Below are 27,869 nucleotides of genomic sequence, written 5' to 3'. Positions count from 1 at the left end.
TCAGTAATGACTAATCCCCAAGTTGATTCCCCTTTCCCATTCGGATTATTTTATTTTCACTAGATTTTGGTACTTAATAAAGTTTAACTGTTTAGGGTCTACCTGTTGTGATTCTTCACATGCTATAAGGACAAGTGGCTGGCTCTAAGGCAGTGCCCCCATACTGCTTCTGTGTAGCAGCAAATCCCATGTTAAGGGCAATGGAGATTATAGGACATAGCCCACCCAAGAAAGCATAAATACTTAAGTAAAATGCACAGAAAGAGCTGATTGGAAAAGAAACTACAGCAAATGCCTATAAGGAGCAAGGTGAGACACCAAGACTAAGTACACTGCCCTGAGGAGCCTATCCATCCTGGGTCCATCCGTGAAGCTTCCCTTAGTGGCAGGGACAACTTGTGCCACTGCTTACCTGCTATCATCTTTACCAGGAACAATGCTATCCTGGAGCCACTCCCCTTGGCCAAAGCAAGGAGCACACAAGCAAGCTGACGCTGTGCTCCTTTATGATGAGCTGTTCAACGAATTCATTCCCGCTGGACTCAGGTCACTCTGTCTGCAGCAGCACAAAGAAAGGCAGCGACAGATGCCCTGAGAAGCCAGTGGCCCTCAAGGAAGCTGGAGAGCCCTACAGCCACATCAAGGAGCACAGTGTGAGAAACTCACCCTCTAACAGCCCCACTGGCTGGCAGGGGTGCTGGGCCAGCTACCTCCTCAGCTCAGCCCTTGCCCCAGGGATCAGCTTGCTTCTCTGGCATTGGGCGAAACTGCTCTGTGGCACTGAGGGTGCAGCAGGGCAGGTCCTGCCTTGCTGTGGCTTCCCTGCATCAGCTTGCCAATGCTGGGACCCATTGCCCAGACTGCAGCTGCACTGTGGCTTGCTTTTTTGAATGTCTCGCACTCCTCATGGGTCTCCATTAGGATCTGGTCTCACCAGCCTTTGCTAGGCAACATACCTTCCTGGGGCTGTTCTTCTAGGCATTTCCTGGGATGGGGGCTGGTCCCCTGGCTCCCTCTGTCCTACTTCCTTCTCCTGTTCTTGGCAATGGAACACCAGCAATTTCCTACTTTATGAGACGTTTGGCCTCTGTTCCGTTGCCCCAGTTCTATGGTGGGGCCTGCAGTGCCCCTGCAAGTCAGTGAGGGCAGCAGCCCACTGCAGAGTAGGAGGTAGGACAGGGAAAGGTCTGCTGGGGCTGGGCTAGCGTGGCTACTTCTGCTGCTGATCTAAAAATATTGCTGTCAATAGCACATTTCTTCTGAGCAAGGTGAAATGAATCAAGAGCAAAGATGGGAATCCAGGAAGGGGTCTGCCTAGCAGCCCAGAGCGGGAAGTTCACAGGATTTCCAGAGAAGCGGCTTTGCCAGCACCATGTTGCCAGTCTCTGCGGTTCTAATCATGTGTCTTACATGTTGTGGGTTGTTTTTTTTTTTTCTAGGGCTCTTGCAGTTGCAATATGATTACTGAGTTCTCCTTTCTACTTTTCATACTGAGACAATCCTTGCTTGTGGGAGCTGTGAACAAAACCATGAGAACAAGAACCCCAGGGGCTCAAAATACCTGTATGTAAATAAAGGGTAACACCACCGAGATTATGTTCAAAGCAATGCCTTGTTTTTCATCAAGAAAAGACTTGCACCCGACAGCCTCAGTGACAGAGAAAACCAGTATCTCCAGCCGTGACTGAAACTGTGTGCAATAGCTCCTTAGTGTACAGGTTCTTCTCCAGCCTCCCAGGTGCAAATACAGCCCTGCTTAACAATAGGTTTGCTTTAATGCCATGCTTCTTCTCATCTCCATTCTCCACTTGCAGTTATCAAACCAGGAGCAAGTTATAGGCATAAGCCAAAAGGTTGCTGGACTCCAAGTCCTTCATCCTTCTTGGGGAAAGGCAGCAGACCCAGGGTGCCCAGCTCCTTGTGTGTTGAGGAGGCAGAACCATGGAGCTGCACCACTGAGCTGTACTGAACTGTCTTCTTCAGATTGCTCCATGAGGAATTCACCCATTTAAACAGACACGTTTCCACCTTCCTTCCTGATGCATGGCCTACAAGATGCAAAACACATTAAGAGGTTGCCTGGAAGGGATATTCAGGTGTGAACTGCTGTCATATACAAGCAATTCATTGAAATTTGCTTTGTGATCTTTACTGTGGTCATTATGCACCACAGTAAGACAGTCAAAGGGGAAAGAACAAAGCTACAAAAACCTGCAAAGAGAAATGAGACTAGAACAGCTTCACATTGTTTGGTTGGATGCTAAAGATGGGATGAAAACATAAACCATAAACTGTCATAAACCAGCTCACTGATGAAGCACATTATAATAGCTATTTTGGGTCATCCTGCATTAAATTGAATATCATGACCTTAGTTACAGCAAGAGCACAAAGGCAACAGCATCAACACCTAGTGAAGAAGGCAGTAAAAGCAAAATTGTGACCTTTAAAGAGTAAGGGCATGTCCCACAGGGTGATGGGAGGCCTCTCCTTGAAAAAGGTGATTTACTGAGGAGTGCTGACACTGCCCTGTATGAAGTGCAGCATGGATTATTTCCAGATCCTTCTGCCTCCCCATCTTGGGAAAAGAAGAAATAGTTTTCCAGAACAAAGGTAGAAAGAGGGAGAGAGGAAAAAACAATTATTGCCTGTGAAGCAGAACATATGCTACAGCAAAGCTGAACAGCTTTCCATGCAACAGATTCTAGCCAAGCTATTAGTAACACCTGATACATCCATGATTCCTCATCAGCTACCTGCCAGCAGTGAGCAATTGACTCAATATTATCAATTATGTTCCTTTACCCCCTCTTTCCCTCCCACCAATTTAGCATCTGTTAGTCATGAGGAATAATCATCTTAGAAAACATGGGACAAACAATGAATTTTTGTAATAAAATGGAATATTATTGTAAATAATAATTAAAGTGTTCTGAAGTAAGGTGGAGCCATATCATTACCCCAGGGATTTTAAGCACTACTATTCAGCAAAACTCTCAGGGAAAGGTAAGCTAGTCGAGCCTAATGTCTGATGTATACAGGTGACGTGCGTCAGAAACATCAGCAGCAAGACAGGTTTGGGCAGATCAGGAGTTCTCTGGCCCCATGTCTGTTAAGACCCGGACCAGCTGCCTCGAAAGTAGCTATGTTTTCATTCATCTGCCCCTTCCCCAGGGAGGACTACTTGTGCAGACACCAGTCCCTGCCTTCAGAAGCCTCCCAGCAGAGGTTCCATTGATGCCCCAGATAGTATCTTCTCCCAATACACTTTAGCAAGTTGCGTCTCATCTGTATCTAATTTCCTGCAATTCAAGATCACTGCTACTTCCTCCAGTCATATTTAATGCAGATAATAGAATCCTCTTTCAACATATCTGAAGACTTGTGTCTTCCTCATGTCCCCCTCTTCTCTTGGAGAGGGACTTTTTTATAAGAGCAAGTCCTGCTAAGACAAGGGGTAATGGCTTTAAACTGAAAGAGGTTGGGTTTAGATGGGACATAAGGAAGAAGTTCTGTACTGTGAGGCTGGTGAGGTGGTGGCATAAGGATGCCCAGAGGGGCTGTGGCTGCCCCATCCCTGGCAGTGTTTAAGGCCAGGTTGGACAGGGCTTTGAGCAACCTGGTCTAGTGGAAGGTGTCTCTGCCTGTGGGATGGGTTTGGAGTTGCATGAGCTTTAAGGCCCCTTCCAACCCAAACTAGTCTATGATTCTGTGATTCATAGAATAGTTAGGGTTGGAAAGGGCCTTAAGATCACTTAGTTCCAATCCCCCTGCCATGGGCAGGGACACCTCACATGAAGCACAAGTCTGATGAGGAACAGCTGAGGGAGCTGGGGGTGTTTAGTCTGGAGAAGAGAAGGCTCTGGGGGGACCTTATCGCTCTCTACAGCTACCTGAAAGGAGGATGGAGCAAGGAGGTGACTGGTCTCCTGAAGTAACAAGAGATAGGACAAGAGATAACAGCCTCAAGCTGCACTAGGAGAGGTTTAGATTGGATTTAGGAGCAATTTCTTCACCAAAAGGGTGCTCAGGCATTGGAACAGGCTGCCCAGGGAAGTGGTGGAATCACCCGCCCTGGAAGTGTTCAGAAACCGTGTAGATGAGGCCCTCAGTGATATGGCAGACATGGCAGTCTTGGGGTAATGGTTGGACTTGATGATCTTAAAGGACTTTTCCAACCTACTTGATTGCATGATTCTATGAAAATGGGAAAATGAGACTTACTGCTCTGTTTCCTTTGAACAAATGCTTCCACTAGTGGTGACTAACAGGCAGTTGCCCATTTGGTTGGTGGCTAGAAGCAGTAAACCAGCCAACACCTGCAGCTGTACAACCTTCTAGAACAGCCATCTATTCTGGCAGCCTTGGCTGAGGGACTCTTGAGTGTTTAACTGAGCTTCCAACAGCAAGCACAGAGGCATCAAATGGAAGGGCAAGTGTGTACCCATCAAACTTTGAACCATATTTAATAGCTTCTTACCAAATATGTAATTATATGTTTTTCCCTAAACACTGGAACTGTGTTTCAAAGCAGGCTACAAAGTTCACCTCTGCATCCAGAAGACTTGGCACAACTTAGCCCTGGACTTCCCAGCTAAGACTTGTTGGTCATTTCTTAACAGAATGGATCATGTCTTCCTAATGGCCGGAGGGGTTACATGGCATGAATCAGGAAAAGCACAGGATTGCAGCACAGGCCCGTTACATCCAATCCTTCCCTGCCCCACCCCAACCTTTATCCTTCCTATAAAACTACAGAGACCATGTGCTGTTTCTTTCAACTTGCTTCACTAACTGAATCTAATCTATCTGCTTTCCTTTGCTTGGAGGATTGGTATGTGAAGATGCTAATTAATCACCTGTACTGCTTTATCATCCTGAAAGCTTAGTGCCCATGGATTTGCAGGTACCGACTGGACTGCTCAGGGAAAAGACATCTAACGTACAATACACTTTTGTGACTAAGATATCAGGTCCTTGTAATGTAATCCTTAAAATGGCAATAATGAAGGTGAAAACCACTGAGTTACCTCTGAACATCCTCTCCACAGATAACATTGATCAAGGCTGCAGAACTTTATTCCAGGGAAGAGGGAAAACAGGGAATAAAACACTTTCCCATCCAGAAAGTCAATAAAACAAATCAACAGAGTCTTTAATAGCAATTTATTATAATTAAAAGTAACAAGTAGGTTTAAATCCTTTTTTTAAAAAAAATCTAGTATAACACACATGTCTCCTACAGTTCTATGAAACCTATGGCAAAATTGTATCCCCAAATCACACCATTCTGCCTCATCCTCACAGACATCAGTGGTGTGGGACACAAAACAGAGAGAGACTGCCCTACACAGCATTTGTCACAATGACAAGAATGACCATTAGGCCTAAAAATGCTACAAGTTATTCTGTAAGAGCTATTAAGTATAACTTTTCTCCTTTGCTCATATTGCTGGAAAAATCAAATAACTCACAGTTTTTGGCGAAGCCGTAAGAATATTTTAAGAACTGTATTTCCCCCTCTTCTTTGCTGCTAAAATTTTCTTTTCTTCTTTTCTCCTCCTTGAAGACACAGCTGCCCCATTCCAGGTAACAAATCTGCAGTGACGTTTGCAGTCACTCTCCACACAGCATGACTTATTTCCTTCACATTCTGAAGACAGTGCTCAGCTCTAGCACTTAACCTTTAACAGTACTGAGGAACAACCTGGCAGCACACTTTTCAGGAATATTACATGCTCATATATTAATCTCCAGCTTCGTGGGAGCTCTAGAGCTTAAGTTAAGCTCCAGCTAAGTACTCAAGATAGCTAACTTACAGCTAGCTCAGATCCATGTAAAGCAGCAGCAGCCAGATGCTGCAGGACAGATGCATCTTCATGTCACAGCTGTTCACAAAAGCCCTGAGCAAGTCATAATACTGTTCATCAGTGGCTTGGAGGACCAAAAAAAAAACGAGTCTCCACAAGCAAGCACACATATTGCTGAAAAGGAAGGGTGTTCCTAATCTTGTCAAGCATTTAATGTGTTGAATTTAAGCTTCAGTGTTAGTCAATATTCAAAAGTAAGCAGAAGCTCATGAGTGAAACCTTTCTGGCTAGCAGAAATGAAGTGAAGGAAGGAACAGAGCACAGGTACACTACAAAAAAAAAAAAAAAGCAGAAGCCACTCAGATGCGGCTTGTACATGCTTTCAGGTACACAAGAAGGTTTGTTCTTCAGGAGCAGATCCCTTAGGCGGATATATCATAGAATCACAGAACAGTTAGAGCTGGAAAGGACATTAAGATCATCTAGTTTCAACCCCCCTGCCATGGGCAGGGACACCTCACACTAAACCATGTCACCCAAGGCTCTGTTCAACCCAGCCTTGAACTGCTAGGGATGGAGCATTCAAGACTTCGTTGGGCAACCCATTCCAGTGCTTCACCACCCTCACAGTAAAGAACTCCTCCTTATCTGCATGAACTTTAAGTAGCTTGTGGAATTGGGAAGCTCAGTGAAAGCAAATCAGTAAGCAGCTTCACATAGTTCTATATCCACTCTGAACTTGGAGAGTCATGGAAAAAACCATAAACACAATCATAGGATAAACATATGGAGGAGGTAATAGATCAACAAACTCTAGGAACAGACTCCAGTTGCTCTTCAACAGCAGTTCACACTCTTATCTAAGCAGACATACAAGTTAAACTCCAGGAGAAAATATGGTGTTAAATTTACTCAATTAAAACTTTTTTTGAGTTTGCTGTCAGCTGGGTATCTTGGGGAATAAAAACCAAAACCCAAACAATGCTTACAGCAAAACTGCAAAATCCTGTCATACCTAACATCCTAAACTATTATCTTGCTTTGTGAATGTACCTAACAGTTTATGAACATCCACACTTAATAATACTTTAATAACTTCTGAGCTGGCCACTAAACCATCCATACAGTAGCAATGCCAACACAAAAGGAAAAGCTCAACTAAGATGCTTAATAACAGATAGTTTGCCAAACCAAATAGCATTTGCTTCCAAAAAATGCCATTTTTTGTTTTGTTCTCCTCCTCCCTCCCTTGTTTCACTTAGTGTTTCCCCTTTTGCCCATCTCTAACAACCAGCCACCATGGGCAAACACAGAAGTCGTGAAAAGGTCCCTTTCATTGTAAGTCTCATCCCATGTATGTAAACACACAAAGAATCACCTGTCTAATCACTGTCTTTCAAGTACTCAGGAAGTTCAAATGGCTATTATTATTCCTCTAACTAAAAAGTACATAGACCTATGATATCTTTGATTTTTCTACTGGTATTAATGTCTTAAAATGGAAATACTTTCAAATTACTTCTGTAGCTATGATAGCCTATATTCAAATTCATCAGGGAAAATAAAGATCAACTTTAAGGATAATTAATAACCTGGTATTTTAAAAAATATTTCTAGTATTTTTTTGTGGTCCCTTATCACAGACCATTTTCAAGGTAATTCAGAACCCACTCTACCCACATCCAAATCAACCAACTAACCAACCAAACAAGGAAACCCCAACTGAAAACCAATCACCCCAATATCTAAGTTGTTTAATACTTGTATTGCAGAAAGTACATTCAGGTAAAGTTCTGCAGTGTAAACATACAGTTCTGACTTCTTTTCTTCAACCACTATTTAAAATTTGAGAGTTCTTTCTATTGGCTAAATACTCAAATGCAACTACAGGAATGCAAACACTCACTTCAGATACACTGAACTGACCCAGAGCAGCATAAACCCCCTGCTTTCAAGATACGTACCTACCACATAAAGAAGCCTGAAGAATAAAATCATGCTCCCACTTAAAAACAGCACTAACCAGTGCATAATATTGGTTACTCTATCTAGATCAAATACTGTGTGTATTCCCAAATGTAAAAATAAAATTGCACAAATTGCATGCAACTGTACATAGTGCAGTTCAAGCAATACTGAGGTGTTCTCCTTGTTTTTGTGAAGCATGTGGGCAATAGCAAACTGCAGGGCGGTAATTGTAATGCAGTCTTTGGGTTTCTTCTTCCACAGAGACACACAAAGCTATTGTTATTTTAAAAGACTCTAGCCCACAACAGGGAGACTTTAAAAAAATCTAGCTGTGACAACTGCACTGTGAAGAATTGCTGGATTTCCTTATATATGTCCAGATTACCCAAATGGACTTTTCATTAGAAGTCCTTTACTAGAACTCCTTTTTCATAAACCACACACCAAAAAAAGGTGCTTTCTGTTTTGATTACATACAATTGTTCATCAGGTGAAAGAAGAGGAAGGTAGCTTATTATATCATAAAACTAACCTCATCTTATGAAGCGTATGTAGTATACATAATTAAAGGGTCCAGTTAAGCATCACCACATACTAACCCTTCATATTTGTATAAGATGACCAGCTATAAAGTTGTAACTACTGAAACTGTACACAGGTGCCTTGGTAAACCATACTGATATTACATCCCACAACTGCCTCTGCTTTGGGGTAATTTTTGTCCATTTCATCTATTCAGCCGCTGTGTTACCACTTCCCGGTACATGATAGAGATATATATCAGGAGAAGAAAAATTACAAAGAAATCATCCAAGAAGCCCAGAATTCCAAAGAGAGCTTCAGGAAGAAAATCCAGGGGTGAAGCCAGGTAAAGCAAGGCTCCAAGCAAGCAGAGGAATATTCTGATGCGAAACATCCAGAAGAGGCCTCCAACGGAAAACATCTCCCTGAAAGCATGCCGCAATAAGGTGGGCAGATCCATAATTCTTTCCATAATCTATAAGAGAGAAACCAAAAGTTAGTATTTTGCTTTAGCAACAGATCCATGCTATATTTGTCTTCAGTTAGTCTGAAGTTTCTATTACTACATTACAGCTTTCGAATCTGTTAGTTTGTAAGAAAACCAAACAGTAAGACAGGACTTCCTGGATTTAGTTTTGCTGGGAAAAAAGTCAGATTTAGAATATATATGTTTTCAAGAAACAGTGAAATTGTGTCATTCTATACCATAAACCATACATTTAACTCACTGCAAAATACACTGGCATCTATAAAAAAGGAAAAGCAGTGACTACTAGAGTAAATCAAATGACTGAGAAAGTGAGAACAGGTTAACTGTAGTGAAATATTGATTAGAATGGAAGACAATTAGGGATTGCAAGAAAAAAGTAACAAGTGAAGTACAATAGATTGCAGTTCTTTAGAAACTCACTCCCCCATCCCTGCCTTGTAACCAGTGACTCACATAACTTTCCAAAAGATGGATCAGCCTTCAAAGTAAATTAAAGAACCTTTAAATGAATCTATTCCTGCCTCCTTTCCATTTTACTACTATGATTCTGTATCTGACTACTCAGTAGAAAATATTCACATTTTTGTTGTGCGTCTTTTTTTTTTATACTGGTTCCTTTGCCTACTCTACAGAGTTTCTACACAGAGCCATGAATTAAAAAGAGTTATTGGCAAGGCTGCAAAAATTCTCAAGAAAGAAATTTTGCATGTGGTTAAGGCAACACACCCTGTATAAATCAAAGACAATTTATCTAGTCTGATAAGGGTTTTAATGCAGACTTCTGGCATGACCTCAGACAGGTCACTGGGGACTAGACACAGAGCCCTCAGAAAGGTCTAATGGAGCCTGAAAGGTAGATTCAAACTATTCTGTATCAAAAGTATAACTGTTTTGTGGTTTAGAATGTGAAAAAAAAAAAAAATATTCCATCTTGCACCTCTTATGTCTCTTTGGATTACAGATTTTTCTTGCTAATGTTTTCTTACTATATCCAAATTCAATGAACAGACGTAGAGAAGTGGGAAAGTTACTAGTATGCAAGTGCATGCATTTTACCTTGTGGATAAGAACATGCACATAGAAGACAGGCTCACCAGACTGATTTTGTAAAGTTCACAGAACTTCAACCATTTCGCTTAGCTATTTAGAAAAAAAAAGAACTCCAGATTCTTCTAATTGATGTAAAGAGATCAATCAAGTGAATATTCTTCCTTATACGCTATGTATTTCAATAAGCATTTTTACTGACTAATCTTTTTAAAGTTGTAATTAAAAAAGATCTTAACACATAAATTGGGAACTCAAAGCTTACTAGAAGTTCTCACTTGCAACAAAAATGCAAGTTTCCATACTTTTCACATGGGTCATGAATTTGCCTTAATTATATAAATATGAATTTCCATAGTCCCTAAGCATCATGAAGGGAAAATTCATAATGGGGCGTGGGAAGGGTTGGGGTAAAGGGAAAAAACCCCACAAAAAATACTGTTAAACTTCCCTAAAATCACTGACTTCCACCCAAATCTTCCCCAAACTTACAGATCTGGGCTGTCCTGAGAACCTCCGATTGTAATCATTAACATCTTGAAATACTTGGGCTGCATCCTGCTGATCTTCACTGAACAGTGGTAAAAACAATGTTACCTAGGCACAGCAGGGAGATTTTGTTACACGTGCAACTGTCTTTTACATGCAGACATTGTAAACTACCAATGAAAATCACGAACTTCAGTTAACTACACAGTTGTTTAGTTGAATATTTAGTAACAAAATAAAATGTAAAATGACTAACATGGATACTGCTGCTAAGTTTTAACAAATTAATTGCTTACAACTCTCTACAGAATATTAATTTTTTAAAAAAGATTGTTAATAACAAGCATAAGAACCCTCTTTCTAAGACGGGATTACGGGAAATTTTTCTAAAACCTAAGTTTTTTATGTTTCAGAAGTGGGACAGATGATCTGGATAAAAAAAGTTAATTTGCCAAATTAATCTAGTTTTGTGTCTTAAACTGAAAACCAAATAAAGAAACTAATGGCACCATTCTTCTTCCATCTTTAGAATGGCCTTGCATTTCAGGACACAAGCAGCAAAACTCATACTTTTCCACATGGGCATTCAAACCAAGACCAAGGAGAGTAATAATTAATAATAAACAGGAAAAGATTTTAACCGTCAGCTCTTTCATAAGCACAGAGAATTCTTCTTGAGCTAATTTTCATGTAAACATAGAAAAACACGTACGGTCATATTCATGTGTATCTTATGTTACCTTTCTGTATAGGAGTTTCTGAAAACGCATTTAGAAGCAATGTTCAGGTATCAAACGCAGATTATCAGAGGAAACAGTTCAAATTATTACAATCTTCAAAAACACCTGGCCACTAAACATTTATCTTGTATCTGTGCAGCAGTCACATTTAGCAAATGACACCATGGGCCCATCTACGTTCAACTCCTAGCCCTGCCTTCTGCCTTCAACAAACCTTCTGTATGACTCACGCTGTTCATGCGTACGTACTTCTGTCCCCTATTTATAAATCAGACCTGACTTCTCCTATGTTACAGAATGAGAATGAATGCATAACTGTGTCAGCAGCACCATCCAATTTACCTGTTATTCAGAGGAACGTAGAAGAATATCTATATATGGACACAAGCACACAGACATGCGAATCACTTATTTTCCCCTTTTCCATCTTCATCATCTTTATTTTTTGTGCCACTCACCTCACTTGCTAAATTCTAAACTCACTCATTCATCCTGCAGTCATACCTATCTTTCTTTTCTCTGCGTTCTTACAGTCATTTGTCCTGCTAATACACACAATTAAAGTAGCTTATAATGTATGGGCAAGGGCATCAAGCATGTTATATAATTCATCAGAAGGTACCAGCTCTGTAGTTATGCAGTTAAAATAAAGATGTACTTTATTTTATATATATATAGTGTATATTTTGTTAAAATATACATTATAAAACTCAGAGATCCTATGTGTTAATGAGTTGCAGGGACATATTTCAAACTGACAATGTAAGTAAGTTGTGTAGGAAGTTAATGCTTGCTCTACAAAGCCCATATTAATAATACATTCAAACTAAAATAGGGACAAAATAAGAAATTAACATTGTTTTTTTTTTGCTGGGGAGAGAAGGAAGGGAGAGGGTACTTCTGAGAAACCAGTTAGTATACTGCCTATTGCCAGTCTTCCACAACAGCCAGGTCTTTAAGTTGCAAGTTCTGGTAATGAAGTTATGTAACATCCAAAACAGAAAGCATGGAAAAATCAGAGTTAAGATCTTATGATTTTATATTTTCATATACTCCTTTACAGAAAAATGGCTGAGTTATCAGTGCTGCTCACTTAAATTTGAGTTGCAGGAACAATCTGCATTTTTTAAAGCCGTTTGGCAAAGCAAAGTGTTATACAAACAAAATAATGTCCACCATCTATGTCTCACATATCCATATTCTTTCAGCTTCTCGGCCTTCTGTCAGTCTCCCTACTGCAGTTCACATGTAAGTGCTTTTTAGGTAAGCTACACTAGATAGCTAAACTATCAGGCCCATGATTACTTAAAATATTACCGTTTGTCTGCAGATTGGGCAACGGATGGCACCAAGCCATGAGCCATACCTCCAGTAGGCAATAATGCAGGAACCTGATGAAGGTAAGTTACAGACATTTAAACTTCTGAGTTGAAACACGCACTGCATGAAATAGCGTGCTACACACCAAGGGAAAAAACAGAAGTGTATAAGCAGTTAGGTTAAACCTATCTTTGCTGGTATAATTTTGTATATAGCATTCGCTGAAGATACCAACAACTGATATGTTCAAATTGAGGGCTGTTAAGTGCAGAAAAATTCTGAATAGGTTCAATTGTATCATTAAAGTATCATTAACTGAAAAGACAGAAGACTTCTTAATCATTAACTGAAGAAGCAAATAATTAAAAATTTTACCAGTTTAAAATTTAGAAGTCACAAAAATATGAAGAGATATAAAATTTATCATAAAAAACTGGCTTTATTAATGGATGAAGGAATATATAAAAATCTGAATACTTCAACTGTTTTCCAAATTTGTAAATTCTTTTGCTTAAATGACTAGGCATGGTATGCATTATATACTCCATAAAACCAGATGAACGCAGTTAAAGAATCCTCCTGGGAACACAAAGAAGAGGCAGCAGCTACACAGGGCATTTCTATATAAATTTGAATCACAGGCCCCAAAGAAAGAGGCAAACACTTTAAGCATTGTGAACTTAACCTTAATTCTTCAGGGCTTCCAAGAAAATAACCCCAACACTCTGAGAAAAAGATAACACCAGGCAGAATTTTTTACTCTTTCTAAACTGCTTCTTTTAAATGGTGCATTTCCAAGTGTTTTTCAGCGTCTCCATTTTTTTACTAACTGGAAACAAATTACACTCTCTACCCTTGACATCTTTAAATTAACTGTGGACTTAATCCTGATAGCACAGAAAAACAGCACATTCTCAATCTGACTTGTTTATTCACAAATATTTTCTCAGCAATTGATGTAAAAATTATTTCTAATGCACATTAGAAGATAAGCAGCTAAAATCAAACAGAACTTTGCATTAAGGTGACTATACTAGCGCTAAAAGTTTGTGTTTCTGTTCTGGTTTTATCTTTGCAGCTTAGTTTTTTTTATTTTGTTTTTCTTGCTTACCACAGAAAAGATGTCCACAGTTTGTTTCTATAGGAAATGTAGCCTGCTGCAAACAGACTGGACAGGACATATCTGTATAGAAGCGAAGTCTATCATCGGCAGAAGCATCCTGCTGGAACACAACAGAAATGCAGTGTTAGAGATACCATTTTTATACATGTCTACGGAGTTAAAAAAAAATAAATAATCTAGTGTTCATTCACTAGAAGTCAAACAATCAAATGTAAAACTATGTGAAATGAAAGAGAAACATATCTAAATCAAAAAAATCAAACATAATTAAAAGCAAAAACTGATACACTAGGCCAGTTCTTCTTGTGACAAGCCCATTATTTTCCCTTCATCTGTTCTATAAGTGTGTCCTTCAATCCAGTTAAAGACCACAGGGAAAGAACCACCTTGGTCCTTCATATTGTTAGGTTAGACATGCTGACACATGAATAACAACTCAGACTGAGACTTGTACTTCATTTCCCTAAGTAGTTCTGTCCAGAGCCAGGTAACTAAACTGTATTGCTGCCAGTTGCAATATTCAGTGTTCCCAAGCTCAAGGACAGACATCAGCTTGTGTATGTCAATGCCATGAAATATATTTTCTCCCAATTTTCTCATATTTATCTTCCACATAAATAGGCACTGTAGTTAAAAATCTGTCATTATTTCAAGAAGTAATATGACGAAAGACTCTCCTCAATACTCTCCAAAAATACGGCTTGTCACTCTCAGGCTGGCACTTGGCAAGTTCCAGTAACCTGGCCTAGACCCACCCATCCTCTCCTCTATATGTCAGAATTGGATGCAGTTATAGAAGGGTTGAGGTTTGAAGGATCTTTAAAAAACATGTAGTCCAACTTCTCTGCCATGGGCAGGGACATGTCACTACCTTAGGCTCTTCAAAGTCCCATCCAATCTGACTTCCAGTTCAAAAACACTGCTCCTCGTCTTGTCAGTAAAGGCTTTGGTAAAAGTTTCTCTCTGTCTTTGTTCACTGGCTCTTACTGCTGTGCCACTGTTCTGCTACACATAGGTTATCAGCGTAAACATCTAACCCCTGTACTGTGGCAGCAAGCTGTCTTCCAGATTTCCTTTCCTTTACCACTAAGGCCCCAGAACATTGAGGAATCGCACAACATAATCTAACATACTCCACCTTGTGGCAAAAAGTTGTCTGCAAAAAGAGCCAGCCGAATATTTAATTTTAATTACTTATTCATTTAAAAAGCCTATGTTATTTCATTACTTGATAAAGTTCAAAGATGCATCTGTATAGTAAGTAAGCTTCCACAACTTTCAAGACCAGCTTCTTCCAGAACCTCAGAGGAGTCTACACTACCCAAAATGAGATAGTTAAATGAAGCCAACATTTGGCACAACACCTGCTCTGTTTGAAGCTGCTGACGAAGAGCTCGCACTAGCTCTTGATTTTCTGGGTGTATGTTCTGATGTTCATTTCTGTGAAAGGAAATACAAGCAATAAGAAAAACTGAACACTGTGGCCCAACACTGAAAAACAACTGATTGGAAAAAAAAAAAAAAAGGAACTTGAACAAAGGGTAAAAATCATTCCTTCCTGCTATAAAGGATTGTAAAGGAAGTACACAAATAATTAACGAAACAGGACATGTATTCTAGATCCTAAAGTTACTCTGGACATTTAAAGCTGTACAGCAGCACGACTTTTCAGAGAGACTCCATAATCAATCATTAAATCATGTTTAAACTAGATTTTTATTTGAAACAAAATCAAGCTATTAACACGCAAAAAAAATAATGTTGCTTGAAAGTTATATATTTATTATGCAGAAATATTTTCTGTCTCCATTGCTAAATTTTGAATTGTTGGTCTACTCATAAATTTCTTCAGTTTTTCAGTCGTTCCCTAAGTTACAATATTGAAAAAACCTAATTATTTCATCTGCTACATGAAAGATAAAGACATAACGTTTACATAAGAAGGGGTAGGCAAACTCTTAGATTTAGAATGTTGAATTTATGTAACTATCAGCAGACTGGATATAAAAAGAAATCACTCCTTTTAAATCAGTCTTTAAAAAGACTCTATAGGCTCTGAGACTCTAACATGAAGAAAACTTCAGGTTAGAGGTGCCAAGGGGAATCACAGGAAGCAACTCACTGAAGAAAGAAGGCTGGATACAATACAAGTTTGAAATTCAAAAGCATAATGGGAACAGAATTAGAATTTAAAATTATGGTAACAAAATTAAGAGGTGTTGAGTTATAATAAATATGAGTCAATAGCATCATATTCAAAACTGTGAGACCTTTTTATGCTTTATTTATTCATATGTATTTCAAAGGTGATACATTCTCCTCAGCACTGTTGAGGTCTCAGCTGGATTCTGTTTTCCATTTTGGGCTAAATGCATAAAAACATGTAGCAAAGTTGGAGGAAGTTCAGAAGAGAATAAAAGCTACTGCCCACATTTTTTAAACATTTCAGAAAGAGGGAAGAAATGTCACTTCATATAAAGACTGCTCATGGAGAAAAAAAGGGAGAGGATAAGGCTTTCATTCTATAAATATGAGCAATTATTTCTCAGAGTTATCTAAGGTTGGTGGAAAAACATTTCTAACCGCGAAGTGTACAAAATCATAAAAGGTTACCTCAGGGTATTCTGATCTATCTTTGACTGAAAGTTAAATCAAAAATTAGGTTGCACTGTTTCGAGGGATGATCTAGAAAAGTTGATCCTTTGTCAGAGCTGAGGGCTGGACTGGATGAATTTTTAGGATCTTTTCTGGTTGCAGTTCTATTTACATAATTTCCTCCACAGCTCTAGCAGCTTCTGCAATATTTTCCTTCATTTGATGTGGGCAGTCATGATACTGCCTTACTGCTATCTTTTACATTTGGTGTCCTTCATTCTTTCTTCAGAGGAACAAACAAACCCGGTATTTCTAATGCTAATAATTACATACTTATCTGTAAAGATAACACCACTAATGTGGGTGACATATATGGAAGTTACATGATGGGAATCTTACATTAAAACCCTTCCAGCTCATCTTGTGTCTCCATGAGTCAGACTTTGTGCATGCTGTCTGTCATTCATGTTATATGTATGAAAGTATTTTCCTGTTCAGATGCTACAAATTAGCATATTTTTCACCTTCAGTTTGCCAGGACTTTGATATATATTGAAAATTCAATTAAAATCACACACAAATAGTAAGTGTGAATTATAGGCCAGTTTATTCTGATTCCTTCACAAACAACTTACTGCAAATTTTCTGCTAAAGTGTTCATTTTATACTACGTTGAATACATGAGAAAATTTGTAGAGCTGTAGAGGTACAGTATGTGCAACATCTGTCACTTATGTGCAAGATGCTGAGGTAGTGAACACTGCGGAGTGTCCAGGAAGGGACAGCACAGGTCAAGACATATCAGATTCATAACTTCTGTTATTCTATTAGTATGAGAAAATAAATCAAATAAATTCAAACCAGTATGGTTTTATGTAATTAAAGGCATTACCAATGCCAGAAAGAAATAAAGTTAGATGGGGAGTCTTTTAGTTTCCCCATTTTCAAGTGTTAGCACGTAAAAGGATGTAATCTTTCCATGATGTGGAAAAATGTAGTATGTATCACAAAGAGCCCCACCAATCTATAACAACCAGGAGGAAGGCTGCCTGAATGATCAGTGTGCAGCTTCACACAGGGAAAGTGAGGGACAGTACTCATGGAGACTGGTGTATTACTGTGCAGTGACGGCCATTGTTAATTTCCAAGGATTAAGATCTCAATTTTGCTGAAAGTACCAATTTAATCTTATAATGAAACCACTTGATGGGATAGAAATTAAGAGAAAAAGTTTTAAACCTGCAGATACATAAACATGGGTTGGGTAAGTCATCTGGGACAAGTAAGGAATCTCCGATACAAAGCACTGGAGGGTCAAGCTCCCTTTAATTTGTTTGCTAAATTAAATTTTCACAGTCTCATGTGACAACCTACCTGCAAGTTTAAAAGATGATGGAAAAAGCTAGCTGCATTTTATGGAAATTTATAAGTCAAAGACATACAGGCTATGCAGAAGTATCTTACAGTGACTGAACTAAACATCTACAACTTGGTATATATGTTAATTACTCTTAATAAGTTCCTCCACCAAAAGCAGAGAGACCTTCAGTTCAGCCCCTGATGTGATGCTTCACTGAGTTCTCACTGCTGGAAACAAGTACGGTAGCCATATCCTTTAACAGTTCTTTCCACATTTCACGTCTGTCCCCTAAAATCCACTGCAACCTACACTCCTTGCTGCCTACTTGAAGTTTTCATTCAGTTCCTACAACCTTCTTCACTACCCTAAGCCTTCTTTCACGTATTTTTATCCAGGACCTGTTCCTACCCAACTTAAGTATTTCAGATGTCACATACTGAAGTATGAGCTGGCAAAGAGATCGGGGTAATGGACGCAGTGTAAGGAATACACAGATCACTGTATTGCCTAGTATAACTAGAGAAGAAAAAGGAAACACAAGTTACAAATGTTAAAAGTATCAGTATCAGGGGTAAAAAAATTGTAAGAGCAGAGCAAAAAAAAAAAAAAAAGGAACTCTAAAGGAACTCTTGAAGCCATCTGAATAACTGAAACAGCAAGAAAAGCAAGGTGAAGTGCATATGCTTCTCTTAGATTTCTTTGATATCTCCTGATCCTGAACAGCAGCACAGACCTGCAGTCCAACCAAGCATTCACACTCTGATTTGTTCTGTAGCTTGCTCCCAAATACTTCCTACTCGGCAAAGACTTATTTTCCCAAAACGCATAAGCTAAGGAATTTGTCAAGTTGAAAGGAAAATCTCTGAAATGAAAACCAGCTTTTATTACTTGTTCATTACAGTTACTGAATTTCAACCTTAATATTTTGCTTTATGGAAAGCATATTATAGCCCACTGTTTTCCAACATATTATTTTATAAAACGAATCAGACACTTTATTCATGTTTGGGGTTTTGTTGGGGTCTTTTCTATGGAAGAAGGCTGCAACTAGAACATATGCTGGTGGATTATATCCAGTCTTAATTGTGGAGTGACTACTGACAAATCTGTCCATTGTAACCAAACATGACAGACACACCAGCCATACAAACTGTAAATTCAGCCATCTTCAGTCTTAAGGAATGATGAAATTATTCAGTTTGATCATCTGAAGAGTTAAACTTCACTTCTAAGAAATGCATCATTTCATTCTACCTGAATTAAATAATGAAAATCTGCCAAGCAATCAATCAGAGTAAGTGATCAATCATTTTGTTAATATCAAAAATCACAGTTGTTTTATATACTAATATAAAAAAATCGTTGAGAAAGTTAGAATTTTACAAACACAGATATGTTGATTCCTGTCAATATAATCTCACCTTAAAAGCGTATACACCAGAGCAGCAATGAAAGTGAAACTGAGCACAATTGCCACCAGTACCTGGTCACTTATTCCTTCTATAACGGAATCATTATCAAGCTTCAAACTCTGAACTTCTGCTTGGTGACTGGCCATCACAGCTCTAAAATGTAAAAAGAAATATATACATGTACATATATATATATACATTAAAATACACATATGCTCACGTGCATTTTAAACAGTTTCAAATAATATGCATAAACATCTATTCATAGCAATAATAAATTCCTAAAGCAACAGAATAGTCACTGGGGAAAAAAATGGTAAAAGAAGAGGGAACAGACACATTTTTACCAAACACTGAGCTTGCTGCAGAGGGCTGCAAAGCATTTGTCTAGCCCAGTATCACACAAGTCTTAAATGACTGTGCTGTGATCTAAAGACATTTTTTTTAAACCTCAGTCAGATTCTTTACCTGGGAATCTTTACCAGATAACTTCCCCAGGAATAGGTTACTGCTGAATAAGACATATTCTAAGGACAGCTCATTTTAAAAAAGCATAACGACTCTGCACTATCAAGGATTTTAGCTATTATACAACACATGATTTCTGCTAAACTGAGACAATGTAGAAACCTAATTTGCACCATTTCTGTGAAGAAAAAAGCAAGGACATTTGGAGGTTAGCTGTTTTATAGAGTGTTAAGCACCCATTTAGATACAGAGGAATGATCTGATGCACTATTTTATGTGTCCTTGCTATGCGTAATCATTCTACAGCTGGAAACATGAGAAAAACTGGTCAGAGTCTTATCAGGCCTCCCTAATTAGACTAGTTTGGTTTATATTCATTTCACATATGCAAAAATCAGAATGCTTTGTCAATGCTAAGAGTTATTAATCTCCAGCATTAACCTAGAGCTGGAGACAAGCAAAATAAAACAGTTTCCAACACTGCTAAATCACTCCTGTTGCAATCAGGAAGTGAAATGAACTACAACTGTGAATATTACCAATCCAGGAGAACGACACAACTCTGGCAAATGACCAAAAAGTCATATCTAAACTGTGTCCATACACAATCAAAGTACTTTTCATACAGAGCTGACATAAAATCTCAGCATCAATTTATGAGGTCAGGTAAGACAGGTTATCACTTACTTTACACATCCTAGTCCAGTGTGTGTGCATAAGCTTGCAAGCTTTCATCAGCGTTTCTCTCTGCTTCACAGCTCACGTGTAATTTTTTAATTTGAATGTTGCTGTCTAGCAAATATCACCAGACACTGTGGCCTTAAATTAACTGCAAAACTGAAATGGAATACAGGTCATCAGGATTTTAGTGGATACCTGTAATAACTACCCTGGCAAGATTTCAATATGCTAGTCTACTGCTAACATAGAAGTGTCATCTTTTTATCATCTTTTCCATATAATAGTTATTCTCACTCTCCAAATCTTTTCTTGTATGAGCTGTGGAGCTTTTTCCAAACTTCCTCACATTGTGGGAGCTGCCCTCTAAAGCAGCAATGCAAGAGAAGATGGTATATTTTAACACTGTTGTAAAAAAGGATAAATGGCATAATTAAGTACCATAAGAGCAGAGAAAACTCATGGAGAACAAAGGGTAGATTCCTTTAATTGTTGTTGTACTTTGGGCCTTCCATGGTGAAAATAAAAATGAAAAGATGAAGCATATGTGAAGTGAAACAAACTAAGTTATCTTAAGTGTCCCCATCTGAACTGATATTACTACTTCTGTAACTATAGTCACAATTTTTGCTAATTACATCTTTCCATAAGCAACTGTGTCACAGTTTAACTACTGTAATGTCAATTAGTATTTAGAGAGAGTAAATTCTCTCAAAGGTGAAATACCAGTGTATCCTGTTTAAAGTAGGTCAAAATTGACACAGGTTTCATAGACACTCACATGTATATGTTCGTATATAATGAGAAAAAGATCAGATCTTTGTGGAAAGGTCTTACACAGGAACTAGAGCTTATGCCAGAAGTTGTAGCATTTGTCTAGGCAGCTAGTTATGAAATTATATTGCTGTAGTTAAATCCATGAGTCCTCCATGTGGAGGTTTTCTGAGCAGCAGTTCCTTCATACTGAGGATCTGGACTGGTAGGTGTGCTCAACATTCCCAACCCATATACTTAATTTCTTTGCATATCCAATACCAAAGATGCATCTCCTTTTTATAATATGTCATTCTGACATTCTCAGTTTCCACAACTGTATCTCAGGCAGTGTGCTTGTACCTTCAACTTCTACATTTTCTCTCCTTAAGTACCATCATCAGCCCACTAATTTCTGCTGTGTTACACTGCCATTTCTGGGTTCATCACTCAGAACAAAACAAGAAGAAAATGGCAAGGCACTGGTATGTGATGATTCCTCCACTGTCTTGCATCAGCTGTGTTTGAACAGACCAACAAGCTAATAACAACTATATCCCATTAAGTACTATGCAGGTTTTGGGGGGGTTTTGGTTTGTTGGTTTGGTTGTTTTTTTTTTTTTTTTTTTGTAGTTGTTGTTTTTGGGTGTTGTGTTTTTTTTTTTTTCCCAGAAATACACACTGTGGTAGAGACATATAGATAATTTAACCGCATGTTTGGAAGACAAGTGTATCTCTGTGTTCACTGACACCTGAAAGGCCACCTGTGTCACTGCTTGTTTGGGGTACTCTGAAGCCAACACATGAGTTGTCAGTATCACACAAAGAAAACTCAATTTCCTTCAACAGCCTTCAAGACATCCACTCTCTTTCACTCTCTGCAAGTTCCTTGCAACAACACGCTTAATCCTTATCCACCCACCATCAACAGCACTCACTACATCTGCTCACGCACTCTTCTTGAAATAGCATACTATGGCGCCAAGCTTAGCAGCAGAATAAGAAATGCACAGATGATCACCTTCTCTTCCTTCCTGCACATAACCCCTGTTATTTGTATTTACTTCGCACATCGACTTACCACATAGGACTTTTTCAATGACAATTTTCACACAAACGTAGTGTCCAGAAGAAATTCATGCAGTCTTTCTGGTTATATAAAATGGCACTCCTCAAACACTTTGACTTCTCTTAGGTATCAATATTGCCGAGGTGTGTATAGAGGGGGGAGTGGAAGTCCTTGGGACTTCCCTGAAGCTGGGAGTCTGGCTCAGTCCCTCTCCCAGCTGCTTCTATTACTAAGTTCTATAGAAGACAGGCTACCAATGCTTAAGGCTCACAAGTTTTAACTTACTTGCTGCTTATGGACAGCCAACAAATACTAAGCATATTCCCCTTATTACCTCTAGCACTTTTTTTCTGAATCAGACCATTGCGCAGGAGGGCTGAAATGAATGGTGTAGCCTAGGAACTACAAACAGAAGGGTTTCACTTCAAAAGATCAATACATACTTTTTCAGAAGTCATTCAAGCCTCAGTAGACGCAGCTGCAATCTCCTCTCACTCTTGTCTCTGGGTCAGCATGTGGAAAAAGCAATAGCTACAAAAGCACTGCTGAAATACACTATTTGATGATTGTCTGGCTGAAGGAGGAAGTAATTTTCTGATTTCAAGTCTGTTTTGAACATTTTCAAAAAAAATATCTAGAACTGCAAGCTTGGACTTCATATTTCTTCAGGTGCAACCACAACAGCCCATGAACACATCTGCAGTTGTTTGAATAGACCAGATAACAGTTCTAAAACAGCTGCTAAGGAATCTTGCTTCCCAATGCATGTGTTTAGCAGGGTGCCCTTTCACCTAGTACAATTAAAAAGCGAGGTACAGTAGACTTAATTCTTAAAGATTATAGTGAAGACCTTTCGGTCTTCAGAGACAACCAGTACTGACAAGGATTAAGTATATGTTAGAAAAGACTTCTAGAACCAGACTTTATCATAGACATCTCATCTCTCCTAACATAATAACCAGTAATAATTTGATGTGGTATGTATTAAATTCAACTTTTTTATGTTGATCCATTACATTTGTCTGGTTATGCAAAAATAAGAGCATTTCATCAAATTTTTCACCATAGAATCCTTTTCAGATCAGAATTCTATACACAGGCTTTTCAGACATTAAATAATTTTAAAGTGTTTTTTTTTTCTCTGTAGATTTATACTACTTTTGTTTCTCTATACAATTGCAAAGAAGGTTTTTTTTAATGATGCCTATTTTTTTATACAAGAAATGAATTCTTGCCTACACTAGCTCTCAGAAAAGTACCAAATTAATAGAATGATTTCAAGGAAAAAAGGGCAGTAAGTAAAAATAGAAATGAAATTTAATAATAGAAATAAATTAAAAAATCTTAATTTTTTAGAATTCATTTTTGGTTATACTCAAGATTTTTTTCTCTTTTTAGCCATTTAACAGCGATAGGTGTCTTAAATGAAAGCATAACCCCATCCTGTGCTACAGTTAGAGGATGAAAACCAAACCACATCTAACAATACTCACATGAAAAGTGCAACTTTTACAATCACCCTCTGCATGTTAAAAGTATTGGTTACAAAGTTTAAAAATCCAACAGAAATGTTGGGCCTTTCTCCTACATTAAAAGAAACAACAAAAGAGCTCCAAATTTAGCTTCCAGCTTCATTTCATCACATCTTCAAACTACTGGTACTTTCTTGAAGCAAACCAATGCAACTGCAAAGCGACGTGAAAAAGGACAAGTAGGTACTCCTCCATTCCACTTGGGCTGGCTAAGCTACAGCTGGACTTTGCAGCACAGTACTTACACTGGGATCAGGTTTATCTGCATTAGGATTCTTGATAGCTACAGAATGTAAACAACCTCAGACTGAATTGTTCACAGAACACTTGAAACATTCCTCCCTCTATGACTAACTATGAACAATGTATGCAGGATTATGAAAAAAAAGAACTGAGCAATAATGCATTTAGAATGTCTTTTATTTTTGGAAAGTCATACAGATTACATTGAAATGTGAGGGCATGAGGACATACACTAGTGTGGATGTATTATTTCTTCATTTTTTCAGCTTTGAAAAGCATTATGAAGACTTTCAATGTTCAACATAAAGCACAGCTAGAATAATACCTCATGTTTTTTGTGAAATAAAGAAATGGAAAACAATTAGCTTTTGCCATGATATATTAAACACTTGTTGGCAGCTATCCAGAATCAGAACATCCCCTTCAGTATTCTGAAAAATTTAAACTTTTCCAATTTTATCACGGAATCACCGCATGCTAATAGACTCTCAAAAGCACAGAGATTTTAGGACCCACTATCAAAGGAATATACAAGCACAGAGAAAGAGAAGCAGCTCTCCTCACGCCTGAGCAGTAAACAATGAAATAATACACAGGCAATACTGCTGAGAGATACAAATTAATCACTAAGAGTAACATTTTATTGACTTTGACAGCATGGTAAAATTTGTTCAACATCTGAAAGATACGTTGGATAACAACATATCCTTTCAGGGATGGGCTGGGAGCGAACTGGATGAGAACAACGTTTGCATTTTTGTGGAGTAGTTTTGTTTTGTTTTATTTTGTTTAACTTAATTTTTATTTTGTGTATTTTCTTCTTGTTGCAGTACTGGCAACCAACCTCAGCTCTTGAAAAATACATAAAATTAAGTCAGTGGTGGTGGACTGGGAGCAAGTGAGAAGCTGTAATTCCTTTTGCCAGTTGTCTTTCACTAGCAGAAGCATTAACTCCTGTTAAATATGATGCTTAATTTGTAGAGATCATGTGTTTTCCATGAGAAGCTAATTCCTCTCCAACTAGTAAAATACTGTGAGTCACATTTTTTTATGATGAAAAAAGTTTTAACTCCTCAAAATTCCCTTCCATGGCAAAAGGAATAACAAAATTTGACTTCAAGAAAAAAATTGTAACAACAGGTTTCTAATAATATTACCTGTTTTAGATAACAGTAATCCAGTTTTAAGAATTTAAACATACTAAAATGGAGCATATCTATTCCGTCACCCACCCTCTGCATGGATATTAGCTTACACTGAAATACCTAAAGCATAGAAAATTTAGTGATTTTTCTTTCATTTAAGAGAAAAACAGACAAAAATTTCCAAAATAAAGACGAATTTTTATATATGGAGCAATAATTGAGACCTCTCTCATCAGAATTTATCCAATTACTTCATGGTAGCAGCAGCTTGGGGCCACTGTCAGTGGTTGTGAATGGGACTTTGCAAATGTCCAGCATATGGACATTTACACAAAATGGGACATTTGCAAATCCAGGAAACTGAATCCTACAGTTATCTCAGCTCTCACTCATGAGAAGCTCAAAGGTATGTCTAGACTGCATCCAGAAAGAGTTAGCAACATCAGGTATTAAGCACGCATGATAAGCAGTAAACATCTAATTAGCCTAAATCAGCTACATCATGAGCTGATACATTTTATCCAGGTACTCCAGTGTACTAAAGGTGGATTTTGAAAAAGGGCTGCAGACACATCACGTAATAAAACAGAAATAAGGAAAATGACAGATAGTGTACTCAAAAAAAGTTGTTTGGAGGAAACAAGGTTTATTAGTTTTTCATTTTTGTGTCTTATTTGAATAAAGCACACACAATAATCTCTAGTATTAAGTATCTCCACACCTTTCAAAAATCAGGAGGAGATCACCCAAAGGGGACACTTACTATGGGAATTAAAAAAAAAATAATAAATCAAATATAGCAACATACAAACTGACAAGCTATATTCTGTGAGAAGGTTGTTAAAGATGACCTGGAATAATCTTACTACTATTTAATGCAATCTGTTAATACAGCACTATTATGAGTTAGCAGCAACTTTGAAGTCACAAATCAGCTCAGCTGGTACAGCAAAATTATAGCCAAACTCAGCAGTACCATATTCAGTCATCTTCTCACCATAAGCTACTTTTGTTTTTGAGGACTATGTGGTCTACATTTATGTGTGTGCATGTGCTTTGCAAAAGAGAAAGAAAAAAGCATAAAGGGTCTTGCCAAAACAGGAGAGAGGACAATTTCAGTACGCAAATAATAATTTTGTTCAATACACCTTAAGAACTGACCAACTGAGGCACTTGCCTGGTAAGGTGGGATCTGCAAGGTCTGAGGTCAGCAGTCTTGGGGACACATTTTTCCCTGAAGAGAAAAAAACAAAATCATATATATATATATATATGTATAGTCTACTTCTGCTGGTGTAATCATGCTTTCAACAATACTACAGATGCAAACTCCAGATGCCATTTGGTAAGGGAATATAATGCTGAGTTAATACACCATGCTACTGGGGAAATATTTTTTTCATGAGCCTGAAACTATGTTGATTGCTTGAAGCAAAAGACAAATTCAGTGGTCTGTATAGCATTACTATTTGGAATGTTTGTCTGGGTGATGCATGACCTCTGTAAAACATTCCCCACAAAAGTTCCACTGAGGCTAAAACATGCTTAAAAGCATAGAGTTCTAATAAAAAATAGAAGGTGGAACTGAATTCATATGTAGATAGGAACCTGAGAGAGAACTGGCCTTCAGTTGGATTTTTGACTCTTCTGATCAGACAGGAAGAGAACGGAAATACTATCAATTATGTTTACTGAAATACGGTAATACCTCAGCAAAGAATAAGGAGGCTTTAAATCTCTTAAGCACCCAAGAATTCTGTATTATAGAAAGTAATGCTTCTGAATGCAACCCTACATCTAAAATAGGCAGCAAGAGGGAAAGCATTACTGTGTTCACATCAACAAAATACAGAATGTAAGCTACATGTATGACAACAGGCAAGTGGAAAATGGGTACATAAAAGAAGATGAAGCAGAAAACCTTTAACACTGAAATATACCTGTGGAAGCACCTGTGTCAAAGCATATAGCTTAAGCATATAGCTTAAAGTACACATTAAAACTTTGAAGCGAAAGATACAGCCGTGCAGCTTATATAGATTTTTAAAATTTTTCAACTCATTCCCAAATGGGAAAGCTGGTCTTAAATGGAGAGACCAAAGCCATGACTTAAAAGTAAAACGAGCAGGTTGTACAATGAGATCAGTAAGAAGGTACTTTACTGGGAAAACCTGAGAACTGTCATACTGTCAAGTTTTTATAATACATTTTTAATTTGAAACCAGTTGGCACAAAGGAACACTCAGATTTTGTCAATGCTACCAACTTATAAAATGGGAGAACTGTCATGAAACAGGAACAAAGTGCTAGTTACTAGATCTGCAACCCTTCCTTTCTTGGTTGTTTATTCAACCCTCAGCTGTTATCAGGGCACTGGGCTTGCCATGTCACACATCATGCCAGCTGCTAACTGATAGGGAACTGTACAGCTTATCATGACATCCGACATTTTCATTGCAAACTTCAGGTGGGCCAAAACTGACTACCGGGAAGGAGCTTCTTGGACTCTTCAGGCAATCCCTTTGCAGCATAATGGAGAGCTACTCTGTCTGGGGCAGCAAAGGTGCAGAGCTGCTCCAGCCATGAAACACACTCCTTATCTGCAAGATTAAAAATTAATTGAATTACCTGCTGCTATTGCTAAATAAGTAAGTTTATTTTTATAATAACTAAACTTTACTACACGAGTTTTCATGAGAGGAAGTTAATGTCACTTTCTACTCTCAAAAGAGAGGAAAACCTCACAGAGACTACTCCTTTCACAGGCCAAGCCCTATTACTCACTAGCAAGAGAATGTCTGGGTGCAGAGTCCTCACAAGCCTACGCTCCCAAAGCCAGGGACTGCCGGGGCGCAGGGCGCTGCTGCAGGTCCCACTCAGCCCTGCCTAGGACACCCCCCGGGCAGCTCCAAACCGCCACAAGCCGTGGACAAGCACGCACACAGATCAGGGGGCAGACCCCGTGTACGGCTGTGCCTCCCCCAGGCACGCCTCGGGGGCCCGGCGGCATACAAGGCCTGCAGGGGACCGCTCCGCGCCTCGCTCCCCTGCAGAGCCGGTCCCCGCTTACTGCCACCCGCGGCAGTCGAGTCGAACACCAGGCCG

General features: G+C 38.6%; 1 protein-coding gene across 6 annotated transcripts; it reads right to left on the bottom strand.

Moving 5' to 3' along the window:
• Positions 1 to 6,693: 6,693 nt before the first annotated feature.
• RNF170 (ring finger protein 170) lies at positions 6,694 to 27,697 on the bottom strand. 6 transcript variants are annotated; one of them, XM_057426483.1, is made up of 9 exons: positions 27,549 to 27,697; positions 25,913 to 25,998; positions 20,032 to 20,181; positions 18,886 to 19,027; positions 14,874 to 14,949; positions 13,498 to 13,609; positions 12,384 to 12,457; positions 10,330 to 10,434; positions 6,694 to 8,775 (listed from the first exon to the last, which is right to left on the bottom strand). In XM_057426483.1, the coding sequence occupies exons 4-9, from the start codon at positions 19,020 to 19,022 to the stop codon at positions 8,506 to 8,508; spliced, it is 774 nt and encodes a 257-aa protein (XP_057282466.1). In that variant the 5' UTR covers positions 19,023 to 19,027; positions 20,032 to 20,181; positions 25,913 to 25,998; positions 27,549 to 27,697; the 3' UTR covers positions 6,694 to 8,505. The 6 variants fall into 6 exon arrangements, with proteins under 6 accessions (XP_057282466.1, XP_057282465.1, XP_057282467.1 ...); XM_057426482.1 differs by lacking the exon at positions 20,032 to 20,181 and having other exon boundaries at positions 18,886 to 19,029; positions 27,549 to 27,696; XM_057426484.1 differs by lacking the exon at positions 20,032 to 20,181 and having other exon boundaries at positions 13,498 to 13,606; positions 18,886 to 19,029; positions 27,549 to 27,696.
• Positions 27,698 to 27,869: the final 172 nt, after the last annotated feature.

This window comes from Pezoporus wallicus, unplaced genomic scaffold (assembly GCF_028554395.1).
Source record: "Pezoporus wallicus isolate ANWC-B61680 ecotype Strahan unplaced genomic scaffold, APGP_CSIRO_Pwel_v1 contig_5116, whole genome shotgun sequence".
NCBI classification, from domain to species: domain Eukaryota; kingdom Metazoa; phylum Chordata; class Aves; order Psittaciformes; family Psittacidae; genus Pezoporus; species Pezoporus wallicus.
Note: the sequence above shows the minus strand (reverse complement) of the source record. Positions and strands in the feature narration are given on the sequence as shown.

Excerpts from the sequence above, each read along its gene's own strand:
- RNF170 (XM_057426483.1), bottom strand. The coding sequence starts at position 19,022 with ATGGCCAGTCACCAAGCAGAAGTTCAGAGTTTGAAGCTTGATAATGAT. Across the intron at positions 10,435-12,383 it reads GCCCAATCTGCAGACAAACG|GTAACATTGTTTTTACCACT; the intron begins GTAATATTTTAA and ends TGCTGTGCCTAG. Across the intron at positions 8,776-10,329 it reads TCTCAGGACAGCCCAGATCT|ATTATGGAAAGAATTATGGA; the intron begins GTAAGTTTGGGG and ends TCTCTCTTATAG.